This window comes from Haliaeetus leucocephalus, unplaced genomic scaffold (assembly GCF_000737465.1).
Source record: "Haliaeetus leucocephalus isolate CR32 unplaced genomic scaffold, Haliaeetus_leucocephalus-4.0 Scaffold2, whole genome shotgun sequence".
Classification (NCBI taxonomy): Eukaryota; Metazoa; Chordata; class Aves; order Accipitriformes; family Accipitridae; genus Haliaeetus; species Haliaeetus leucocephalus.
This window is the reverse complement of record NW_010972438.1, coordinates 509,716-522,283: the sequence shown is the minus strand read 5'-3', so window position 1 is coordinate 522,283 and position 12,568 is coordinate 509,716. Positions and strand designations below refer to the sequence as shown.

At 52.6% G+C, this 12,568-nt stretch overlaps 1 protein-coding gene across 1 annotated transcript in view; it reads right to left on the bottom strand.

Moving 5' to 3' along the window:
* PLXND1 (plexin D1) overlaps positions 1–12,568 on the bottom strand; it is a gene marked incomplete at its 5' end in the record, with an annotated part of 83,890 nt that overhangs the window by 44,785 nt on the left and 26,537 nt on the right. The window contains 5 exons of the mRNA XM_010573104.1: positions 802–891; positions 3,260–3,364; positions 8,442–8,544; positions 9,509–9,617; positions 11,122–11,296. Coding sequence (XP_010571406.1) covers positions 802–891; positions 3,260–3,364; positions 8,442–8,544; positions 9,509–9,617; positions 11,122–11,296 — 582 coding nt within the window. The remainder of the gene's footprint in view (positions 1–801; positions 892–3,259; positions 3,365–8,441; positions 8,545–9,508; positions 9,618–11,121; positions 11,297–12,568) is intronic.

The window sequence follows — 12,568 nt, the reverse complement described above, 5'->3', positions numbered from 1 at the left end:
CTTAAGGCTTCTCTGACCACTGCTTCTCAGTACAGGAGGGTCTCATCTTTAGCAGAGAGAAAGAGAGGGAAGCTGTTTTCTTGTTTTAATTGTTTTGCTGAGGTGCCAACGCAGGGCACCAGCGCACAGCATGCACCGCCGTGAGAGCAGAGCCCTGGCTTGCTGCTATTTTTAGTAGAAGCGGACAGGAAAACTAACAGACTGGCCAGTCTGCACATTTTCAGTGCCGGGCTACAATAGAGAGTTTTGCAGGTGATGTGATGGGAAAGTGCTCCTCTCCGGCTTCCACTCACAATATTCCCATTGGTGGAAGCCCAAATATTTGCTGCATTTCAGAGGTGCAGTTTGCCCTCCAACAACCACACACTGCTCTTCGGTGAGTGTCTGAGCATTTTCTCAGGCCAATTCCTAGTTCAGAATAAGAGCTACAGAAATAGCAACACTGAAAGGTGGCCAAATTTTTTGCCTGAACTGAACTCTTCCCATTTCAAAAGGTAAACAAGCAGCTCCTTCCCAAACCCCAGCGGAGCAGGGGCTGGAGCCACTGCAGATATCCACAGAGCAAACAATGCAGCATTGGCAACTCATGAATGCCCTTCCAGCATCAGCACAAGCAAAGAGCCTCTTGCCGGAGGGGTGAACCCAGTTTGCACTTTTTTCAGCTGGATGTGGAGGGAGGGAGGAGGGGAGGTGACATCCCAGCCGCCAGGTGGGAGGTGGGGAGCAAGACCCTCCCTGCCCTCAGACCTGCCCCACGCTGCGGAGGGCAGCAGGGGCTGGCGGCCTCATCCCCCAACTCACCAGCACGTGTACGCACTCCACGGCGGAGGAGTTCACCCACCGGGCTTCAAACGTCCTGTCTGTCCCAAAATGGCACTCCAGAGCTGTCTCCTGGGAGGGAAGACAAGGGCAGAAGGGCTGCAACAACTGTTTTGTGCAGTTCTCTGTCTCAGTCAACTGATATGGTGGGCGCAGAGTCTCACCCTGTTTTTGCCATCAGTACCTGAACTGCATTCAAGTCAAATAGGAGATCAGAACCCAATACTGTAAATGGGACTGGGATCTGTGCCTAATTAATCCAGCTCTGTTACACACCTATAAATAAAACTGCTGCAGGCTGAGCATCGAATGTGGAGCTAAGCTCTGTCCCTTGCTCTCGCCCAGTGTGCTGCTGTAAAGTGTCATGACCAGCCGTGGGGCAGCCGCTCTCAAGCCGGGGACATGTGGCACGTGCAGACCAGGAGACGTGCCTGAGACACAGCATGCACAGACCAGGAGACGTGTCTGACCCACGGCACATGCAGACCAGCAGACATGCCTGGCTGGGCTACGCTCTCGTAACCCCTGCCAGCTGGGTACCTGGGTTCCTCTGGACCAGGGGTGTTTAGAGATCATGCTTGCAATGCAGACTGAGAGCCAACATGGTCCCAAGCCACCTCGCCCAAACCAGACCAAAGCAGTCAGTGATTTGGGCTCAAAGCCACCTTTTGCACAGAGCAAATCTCTAATTCAAATGAGGACCCAGCTGGGAGTACGTTCAAAGGCAGATTTTGTGTGCTGTTTTCCTGATAACACAAGGATGATATCCTGCCACGAGTTACTGCTGTGCCTCCATCCTGCAGGAAAAAATCCTATCTCCAAGCAGGTTGATGCTCCACCACTACTGAGGTCTAACTACCCTTTGAAAACCAACAGATCTGATAAAAGACATGAAAGAAAGCACCAAGACTCCTGGCAGACAGCTGCTGGCTCAGCGAACACACACGCGGCCGTGACGGGGAAACTGGAATCTTCTCCAGTGCCTCGTTTGCACCCAGGCAGCCTCTGCTTTGCCCACTGGCCCCGCCCCTCGCCTCTCGCCCACCGCCCGGACAGTCCCCCCGCAGCAGCGAAGGTGTCGGGGCACATGTCTCCGATGCTCTGAGCTCCAGCAGTGCTCGCGAGCTCCTGCAGAGAGGAAAGGGGAAGGAATCCCGCCCAGCGGCCCGGGACAGTTTGCAGATGGTGGTGGGAGGAAGCCGGACTGCCAGAGCCTCTCCAGCCGCCCCAGGAGCGGCGGTGCCTTGGCCCCTTTCCTGCTGACTTCATTTCCTATTGGGTTACATGCGGTATTGCTTCCTCTTCAGCCACCTCCAGCATCCACAGAGGAAGACGGACTTCTCGCCTTTTTTTGCTGACTGCGGAGGGCACATCCTCCTCTACAGAGGCCGGACCATGCAGGAAATGGCAGCCCCAGCCAGGCAGGGAGAGCTTCTTTCTGCCCCCATGCCAAAGGGCAGGAGGTCCGGTGGAAGTAGTGCCTCCACAGCGCCTGGCAGCACCCCCGCTGCCCCCGGCGCAGCAAGCCAGGCAGCTCCACCAGCATTTCCAACCTTCTCCTTTCCCTGCAGAAAGAGGAGATGCCTGGCTGTCCAGCATGCAGGTATCCTCCACAGGGGCATGGCGAATCAGGTCCCATGGGCCCCGCTGAAAACTTGACCCAAAATGATACAGGGCGGCTTTCTACAAATACCAGAGCTTAGTCAAGCGCTTTCCCAGTGCCCCAAATTCCTCTGGTTCCTCCTGGCGTGCAATGCATCTCCAAAGGCACCATTTGACGTCCACTCCTGTTTTTCGCCCTATTACAATTTGCATGCCAGAAAATGTCACAGAAAGGATTTCTTCACAAAAAAAAAGAGCTCTGCAGTGATGACCAGAAGTTAAGTTAAAACACATTTCCACGCTGTGCTCCAAGCAGTGGCTTAGCCAGCACAGGGCTCTCTGCCCGCAGCTCGGGGCTTTGTCCTTCATTCCTAAGTGTGGGGCAGCAGGGCTGGGCTGGCACACAGCGCTAGGAGAGCACGACACCAGCATGCTCTGTGGTGGAGCGAACACCCACACGGAAACCAGGAATTCTATTTCCCCCAAACATTTTGTTCTAGTGACTGTTTTACAAGGTGTATAAACCTCCTTTTTCCACCGAATGCAAAAAGCCTGTCACTAATTGTAGGAGATCCCTGGAGAATGCTTGGATACAAACAGCATCTCCCTCCGGCTTTGCCATGCAACCTCACTCACCATCGGGGTGGCTGCTTTCCACCAACGTCTTTTGTTAATACAGCAATTTCAGCTGCTAACACAAGCTAGGACTGGCCCCATCACCCGCTCCCGAGGCAGAAATCAGATAGTACTTAAAATCCCTTTGGCTGTCCCGACCACCTTGCTGCACACCAGCCTAATCTCATCTGAACCTTCCTAATCTCTCTAGTAACTCATTTACCTTAGAGAAAGTTGTGTTAGCCAGTGAGATCATAATGTCCCGAGATACTCCCGTGGGCATTGGATCCAAAGAGGCAGGTACAATTCGGGGACAGTCAATTTTCTTCTGTTAGGTACAAAACAAGAAAAAAAAAAGAGGTTAGCTGTGCTGGGTTCATGCTGAGTGTCCTCAATGATGAGGCAAAGAACACATAAGGGTCCCTGATAAGATTAATTTCACTACATCTATAAAGTGAGACCACACTGTAACCCCAGAAAGTGAAATATCAAAATGGCACTGTGATACACAGAGCGGTAATCCCACGTGGAGCCTTCCACCCCCAAGGAAGGCTTTAAGTCCAGCCCAGCACGGCACTGCCTTAAAATCCACCCCTCTGCTAGCTGCCAGATAACAACAGCATGGTGGCCGGGTTTCCAGGAGGGCTCGGCCACTGCCGTGGGCCAGCAGTCACGGCCCGGCAAAGGGAGAAGTACAGTAGGAATTCCCCTCTCGCTCCTGCTGGGCTCCTCCGCCAGCTCGGGGACATCGGCAGCTCCCGGCCCCTGGACAGTGAGGCTGCCAAGCCTGCACTTTGATCTTCCTGCGCTGGAAAAAAAATGTACTCCCAGATAAAAAGCAAATGCGTATGCACTCCTCAGCTGCCACTATGGGCAGCTCCCTCATTACATGCACTTAAATGTTAGAAGATGGGGCCGGAGTGATACAAAAAGGAGGCACTGCAGCCTACAACGGCAAATCTGCCGGTGCGACCCCCCTCCTGCCAGCTGGAAGCCTATGTCTCATACATCGCAATGCACATTTCTGCAAGCCCCTGCAGAGATTTCACTTCCCAGTGGTCTCCCTCCTGCACAGTGTCATTTCAGAAGCGTGCAGGGATTTGTGTGTGTGCGCGCAAAGGAAAGGGTATAATGAGCTATAGGGGCTTCAGCGAGGGGACTGCAGCAGTAGGACAGCTGAAATGAAAGGCCTAAATGAAGCTGAAAAATGATTTTAAAAGGTCATCTGTCCCGCTACTTTTGTTCTCACTTTAAATTGATGCTCAGATACTGGAGCTGACTCAGAATTCAAGTCTGTATGACAAGCCCATCCTGTTCTCTCATGAGATGTAAATCACACTGCAAAACTACAGCAAAAATGAAGCCAGATTCTCCATTGCCCCAGGGTATATCGAGATTAATGCCTTTGACAATGGAGGCATTGGGGTAAAAGACAACAAAATATTTGGTCCATTATGCAGAATAATTTGCAGCAGGCAAGATTTCCTTCTCACTTGCATTAAAGGTTACCCCACTGTGACTCTGCTGATGACAGTGCTGCTGCTGCTCTGACGAGCAGTAGAGCCTGCCCTCCTAGCACTGAGATGCCCAGCAGGACACATCCCTAGTGCTGGACACTCAGTGAGCATGAGGTTTCTCTCTTGCCTTCCCCAGACCTAACTGGGGTAAGGGGACTATCTGGAAGTGCCTGTTTGACTCTGCAAAACACGCTTCATTTCTGTCAGGACACTATTCTTAACCAAGCACAGTTGGTGCCACCTAAACAAGGAGATTAAATAACAGAGATACACATGATAACAGAAGTAAAACAACAAATTTCAGTCCCAAGCCCCTTCTGGGAGTATCAAAAGAGTTAAAATAAAACCAGCAGGGCTACAACTGAAAATTCATGCAAAAGCTCCTATGGCCTGGTGTGTCCTTGCATGTCACAGCAGCTGGCATAGCTTGCTAGATAAATACACTTTAGAGGACTGATTAACTTGTCGTCTTGCAGCCCCTTCTCCTGCTGTTCATCAGCGCCTAGAAATAGAGCTTTCCAGCTGATTATATCATTCACGTCTGGATCAGGGCAAAGGGTCTGAATGTTTAAAATGCTGCGGATGAAGCCAATATGATGCTGGCTTCCCAGCAGACCAGTTTTCAGGTGCAGCCACACCAGCAATGGTTTGTTTACTGAAAGCTCAGACTATAAGATGAGGCACCATGTTTCCAGGGCTACAGAGCACCTCATCCTGCAGGCTGCTCACTGATATCAGTGGAAAGAGCTAAAAAAGGCACAAAGATAAAACAGAAGTGTGCCCAAACCAGGTGCAGCATCCAACTCAACTGTACCTCTGGAGTAGGAAATCAGAGGCAAGAAAGCAAGGGTAGGCACAGTTATCCTTAAGGAAGGATAGGCACAGTTATCCTTGCCAGAGGGTTGCCCTGGCTCTCACCACCTGCTCGAGGTGATGGGAGCAGAGTGGGAAGACCAGGTGCAGCTCTCCTTAACATCTAGGCGAGAGTCCTTGAGACGCATGTCTATGACCCTAATTTCCTCCCTCCGGGTAGAAGAGCAGCTCTTCCCCATGATGATATGCGAGCACCCTGTGCCACGCTGTCCTGCACGGTCCCCGTGGCCAGGGAGGCAGAGCTGATGCCGGGCTGCCAAGGTCCAGCTGTCTCAGTACCTGTGTCCGCCCTTCACACCGGCACTGGCACTCAGGAGCAGAACAATGTCTCTGTTGGGTTTGATTTTGGCTGGGCCAGTTCCTCCAGCACGTGGCCGCACGAGTGCTGGGTGCTGGCCCACGCACAGGGGCAGGAGCGAGCTCAGACAGGGCAGGGATGTCCTGCCAGCTCGGAGGGACCAGGTGGCTGTGGTCCCTCCACCCCTGGCTCAGACTGCTCCCTGTTTGCAGTACCACAGGCAATGCCACCTCACCATCACACTACTCTCTGCTTGTTCCCGCGTCCCGGGACTTCCCCCAGCTTCGTGCCGTGGAGATCCACCAAACCCAACGGCTGGCACACCAGGTCGCACAGCGAGTCCAGTGCCGTGGGAGGCATCACCGACCAACGGCGACAGCCTCAGGTTTGGCTTTACAAAGGATCATTTCGGTCTGGCCCCAAGAGGCTCCATGCAAGAAGCCCCGCGCCCTCCCACCAGTGGCATGGACACTGTAGCAGGGGTTTAGCCCCACAGCGTCGGTTTTATGGCTTGTCCCCACTCCAGGAGCTCCGTGCAGGGGAGGGGACAAGGCCAGGTTCTGCCTTGTGGGGCAGGGAATGATGGGGCAGCCGGACTCGGCAAGCTGCGGTTCTCAAATCCTCCCTAACATCTCCCCAGACAGTCTGGGAGGGACACCTGGGCTGAGCTAGGAAAACACACTGCTCCCTGCTCCGCTGAATAACTGCTCTTACCCTGCCTTTCAAGAAGCAGCTACGCTTAAGTCAAAGGACACAAATTATCTCAAGCAATTTTTGCCTCTGCCAGCTGAGTTGCAGGCTACGCGGCACTTTGTCAAGGAAAAAGTCAATCCAATAACACGGGACCTTCTTCACAAGTCCTCTCGCAGCCTAAGCTCTTCCTCTAGATTTAATAAGAAACAATGCGTACCAGCCATAACTAAAAACATTGATCGAGGACTAATCTGTGGCGGTCCCCAGCGGCCCCCACAGCCCTGATGTCACCCACTGGCAGGGCTGACAGCCCCAGAGCCCCTGCCCCAAGTGGAAGCCCCAGCGCCCGGGACCACGCGCAGCACGAACATCCACGGCTCAGGGCCCTCCATGCCACGAGGCCTCGTGCCCCAGCAGCCCCGCACACCGCCAGACCGCTGGCACAGCTCCCCGTGTCCCGGCATGGGGCAGACACCCCACCACGCAGCCTCAGCGCATGGGTCCCACACCAGGAGCAGCCATCCAGTGGTGGTTTTCAAGCGCCCAGCACCCATCCAGACAGCAAGAGAAAATGCCAGATAACTTTCTGAAACCTGGGAAGTTGACAAAAGCGGAGGGTGCTTCCTCAGACTGCCCAGTATAAGCAGCCCAGATAGGCACAAGGAAGCACAACCGATCCAGACACGCTTCCCAAGCCGGAGGACAGACCAGCGCTGCCCTGTGCTGCCGGGAGCTGTCACCCAGCTGCCACCCGGCAGGGACGGGAAATACTTCCCAGGGTTTTACAGTAGACATGACCACGTGGAGCTGTGACGTGGTGGCCCCATCTCCATCCCCATCCCCGGCGTTTGCAGCCGCCCACCTCCTCCCGGCTGGAGGGGAGCGGATGCCAGGGCCAGCCCTGGGGTCAGCCCGGGGGGTGAGGGTGGGACTTCTGATACGGGGCCAAACTCCTGCTGGCAACGAGCATGGGGAACGCTGGAAGAGCTGACATGAGAGCAGAGCACCAGTGCTAAAGGGATATTCAATTTACAGTGTAAAAGCTTGGCTTGGATCTACGGCAGATTGATTGCTAAAAAGGCAATTTTATTTAAATTAACTTCCAATTTAAATTTCAGAAGCAGGAACACACTGAGCCTCTGGGTTATTAAAGCTATAATTTGGAAAGGGGCGATTTTCTCCTTTAGACGAGCATCACCAGTGGTGCTCCAGCAAATTATTAACATACCACAACAGCCTAGTCAAAGCTAAGCGAATTGTAAAGTATTGCAACGTTTATTGTATTACTCAAACCCAGGCGTCCCAGGATGCAGAGAAGTAGTGGCATTGCTCCAGACATGAGAGGTGATGAAGAGCCAAGGGACAAAGCCCGCTGAGGGCACTGGGACAGCCGAATGCTTTAGCCAGGGTGCCAGCCTCCTCACATACACGTGCCTCCAGGCATGGCATGGCTGCAGCCTACCTGCCCTGCACGCGTCCCCCTCCTGGACACCAGCAGAGGAAGGTGCCCCAACTCCAGCCCTGGGCAAGCCATGGCTAGCAAGTGTCAGCCGCTGGTGGAGGAGACTCAGAGCCTGCTGGGAGGGGCGGCTGAGACCGTGCTGAACACCGATGCCTAAAGACCCCCCAGGGTCACTCAGTAAAGCAAGGCTCAGCCTGGGGAACTGGAGGCGAGATGGTCAGAGCCCGGCCTGAGCCCAATGCTTGCCCACGCTGCCGGGGAGCGCCGCAAACACGACGCACGCAGAGCCAACGCTCCAGGGCGGCCCTTCAGCTCTCCATCTGCTGAGCCTTTGGAAGCGAGATGCGTATCACTGCATTTCCAACTGCAGAGACTCCCCAAGGCCAGGCAGCACGTCAGTGACGCTGAGCAGTACCGTCCTCCGAGCTGCGCCCCTCCCGCTGGGGCAGCACTGCCAAACCCAGGCCATCTGCCTCCATCCCCGGGAGAAGAAGGAAAACAACAGCAACAGCACCGCGATGTAGGAAGGTGTCCCAAAGCAGCAAAGACTGATGGGCCTTACCTTCATCTGCAGCGCGTCGTCACACTGCGAGTGGTTGGAGACGCAGGTGTAGGTGGAGGGGCACCAGTGACACTTCCACCTGGTCGAGAGGCAGCTGGTGCATCTGAAATGGCAAAGGTGCGGTGAGAGAAGCAGATTTCAGGCTGCTCAGGGGAGCCAAACCTCAACCGTGCAATCAATCTTCACGCATTGTGTTCACTCTTTAATGGTGCCTGGAAAAACCCACGGCAGGTGCTGGGTTTTCCTCTCCTCCTCTCCCTGGGAGCTGGCAGGGGATGCGGGCAGAGCCCACCATCCCCTGTGCCACTCCGAGGGCAGCTCTGGGGCATCACTGCCTGCGGTGCCACTGCCTGGCCCCAGACCACAGCAGATTGGGAGCCACCCTCCCCGCTTAGCAAAAAATGCTCTTTTCCCCACAAAACACCCTTTTCCCCCATCTGTCTCTCCAGGGAGCCAGGCACGCTCATGCCTGATGAAGGCTCTCCCCCATGGTTTGCGCAGGGCGTGGGACTGCTGGCGGGCAGGATGCGGTGTAATGCTCCTGAAAGGTGGATGAATTTCTGTGGGTGGCAGCAGACCCTTCCCCTCCAGCCCACCGTGTCAATGAAGGGTACGTGGCTGCTCCCACCTGGGGCTGGAAGGGGCGACAGAGCAGAGGGAACGCATCCCTCCCTCCCTCACCGCCCCACAGACCCCCCCAGGGATCGCTGGGGAGGCCGGCTCCACTGCCTAAGGGTTAACAGAACAAGCTTTATATAAAAATACTATTCACGTTTAAAAAAAACCCACCATGTCCAGATGGCTCGAGATGCTGCGAGGACCCTCCTTTGTAAATCCCTGGCAGCGCAGCCCCTGTGCTCCTGCCAAATTCTGCCCAGGCTCCCAGCCGCCCCGCTGGCAGGGCAGCCGCGCTCCCCCATTAACCCCACGCAGGGGGACCCTCGTCCGGCTGCGTGCGTGCACCCTCCCGGCCTCAATCCACTCCATCTGCCTCCATCGCCCCGGTGCCACTCGGCCAGCGCAGTGCCACCCGCACCCTGCCACCGCCTGCGGCCAGGGCCACTTACGCTCTCTTCGGGTAAATGTTTCCAGTTCTTTTGCAATCGTAGATGGTGAAATTGGCCCGGATAATGTTTTTGCTGTTGACCCGGAGAGCAGTTTCGACGACCACGTGGTCTGAGAGAATCAAGCCAAAGAATATTGGGTTGCAAGAGCCTCTTGCTCGCGCTCACGCTTAGGAGACAAGACAGACCCTTGGGAAAACAGGGGCTAAATCTGATTTGTTTTCTCCAGGGCTTCCTCCGAGCTGCATTTCAGAGCTTGGACCATTCATCTTTTGCCCTCTGACTTTCAGCTCTTCCCTCTTAAATCAATGCTTTACATCACCCTCACCAGAAAAGAACATTGCGACTTTCAGCAGAAAATTCCAGCTTGTTGTGCAAGTGTTAATTAGCAGAGTTAATTATTGTCTTCGCTTACAGTTGGTGCTAAATGATATTTAAAAAAAAATGTGGTAATTAAAACATGTTAGTTATCATGTTTTAAAACCCCGCTCACTTTCCCCATGACAACAAACCCACAGAGAAGAGTGGAAATCCCTTTTTTGGCTACTTAACATGCTATACTAACTCCCCCTCCCCCAAAAATTGCTTAATATTTTTTCTTTGCAATTTTGCCATATAAGCACCAGGGACAAGAGACAATGCCTCTTTCAGAATATGTACAATAAATCAGTGCATTGGATTCCAGAAATTCATTTGGATACTGCCGTAACCAACAATACAGAACAGTTAATGATCTCCCATTCTTCGGATAGCTAGGGAGAAAAACAATGCAGCTTTATAAACTTGCCTATGAAGAGTGGGATTTTCAAAAGGACTGGCTAATTCTTCTCCTACTGAAGTCAGCCATCTTCAATAGAGCATTCACTCCAGGCTTGAAAGATGAAAATTTAACCAGCACTCAAGTCTGGAATGAAGCATCGAACTTCTCAGAAGGAACTATAAAATGGGGCTGTCTCCATCGCTAAATGGCCAGTATCAGATCTGGTCAGCTCGGTCATCAAGGCTCGGCTGACTTCAATCAGATCTGCAGGTGTTTGTCACCTCCGGAACACAGCTCCATGGAGCCTCAAGATGGGCATCCCGTTTGGTACCATCTGACAGGGGGATACTTGAAGACCTCAGTCTGGCTTTTGATTGCATAAACAGGATTAAGAGTTTCTGAGCTGCCTTTAGGTACACACTTGCTCTTCTTCCAGAACTTCTCCTGAAAGGTAGCGCATGTTCGGGAGGGAAATTAAACAAAAGCAATTGAAAATATCAATATGAGTAGCAACATTATTTCCCCAGGGCTAAAACGTTTTTGTTTTAGTACTTACTAAATCTAAAGCAGAAGCTCTAACCAGATAAATCTTAATAAAATAAGTACATGAACTGGCTTTTAAATTCTGATGTTTAAAACAAAAATTGATAGGTCTGAGATACTGTCAATTTGTGTTAAGATGGTGGAACTCCTACACTTTAAAGTCATATGCCATATAAAACAGAAGCAGCTTGGGTCTTTTTTTTTCCCTGTATGCATTATCTGCACATACAATTGGAAAAAAAGAAAAAAGCCTATGAAAAATTATGTCCACAAAAGTGGTTAGAATGAACCGAGCTTGTTTTCCTCTACATACCTTGGTCATCTGGAAACGCTGGATATTTCTCACGTGGAAGTAAACTGCAATAAATAAATTGGTTTACATAATCTCCAGCAACTCTGGCTACCGTGTGGATATTATTTCCATAGTCACATGAAATATTTGTTCCATTCAGGTTCGGGATAGTCCCATTTATTTGTATTATCAGGGCCTATATTGGACAAAAAATAAATCAGTTATTATCACAGAAAATTATAATTAGAATTTGTCCATGTTTTACAAGCTTTTCATAGGCTAGCGACTCCAAAACAAGTCCGCAGATAGCCGTTTTCTTTCATTTTATGCACTTTGAACTTGAAAAGCCATCTGCATACAAAACCTTGTTTCAGCAGTAAGAGCTCTGTCACCACGAACTCCAGCAACTGCAGCTGGCATGAAAACCCAGCCCACGGCCTCCTTGGGTGACCGCTCGGAGGAAGCAGGATGCAAAGGCTAAACCCTCCCCAGCCGCCCCGGCTGTCCTCGACCCACGCTGCCTGCACAAGCCCTGTCTGTCCCGCTCCTGCATCCTCCTGGGCTTGGCTCCCACCCCGCTGCCTCCCAAAGCTCTGGGGAGGGAGGAGGAGGAGGAGGAAGAGCAGAATAAAATTAACCCCTGCTTCTGAGCGCCTGAGCCTCCCAGCACCCACGAGTCCGCAGCAGGGACCGGGGACAGGAGGTGTTGAGCTGGCGGGAGCCTGCTGGGAGGGCTGCGGGGGTCCGGCCGCAAGCCAGCATCCTCCACCCGCACACAAGGGCCACGCTGGCTGCAGGGGTTTCTTTTTGCAGTCAGCTTCCGAGGGGAAGGGACGGGAAGTTTTGCAGAAAGGGAATGCTTTTGAGAAGGGACACTCAGGAAAACGCACAGCCCACGTGCTCAGCTGGCTTCCCCTGCAGTCAGCAGGGTGACTCCCTGGGGACCCCAGCCCACGGCTCCTGCGTGGCAGAAGTGGAGCCGGACCGGTGCTAGGGTCCCGTGGGATCCCTCTCTCCAGCTCTGGTCTGGGCTCTGCCTGTTTATGAGCGATTTCCCCATGTTAGGGCTGGTTGAGAAGTTTGGCACAGGGAGACTTTTGCCACTGGGAGAGGGTCTGTCTTTAAATGAAAAATATTTTGATGAAAACATTTAAAATTAAATTTAAATATTGTTAAAAATAGCAACAATACAAAAACAGAAAATGAATTGATTTAGCTGTCTGCAGCTGATCTTCTGTATTTCAAAATTTTGCAAATCTCTCCAGTATGTTTAGTGCAGCAGCTTTAGAAGTCCTGTTCACCTACAGCCTGCTGGCTTCCAGGGTGCTGAGGCGCAGGACGTCACTTCCAGGCGCTTTTGAGAACCTTGGCCTGACTCTGTAGCATACAACAGAGCTCAGTGTCCCCACAACTCATATCGAAGCCACATGAAGCTGTGCTGCTATGCTAGAGGAGTATGGATATTTAT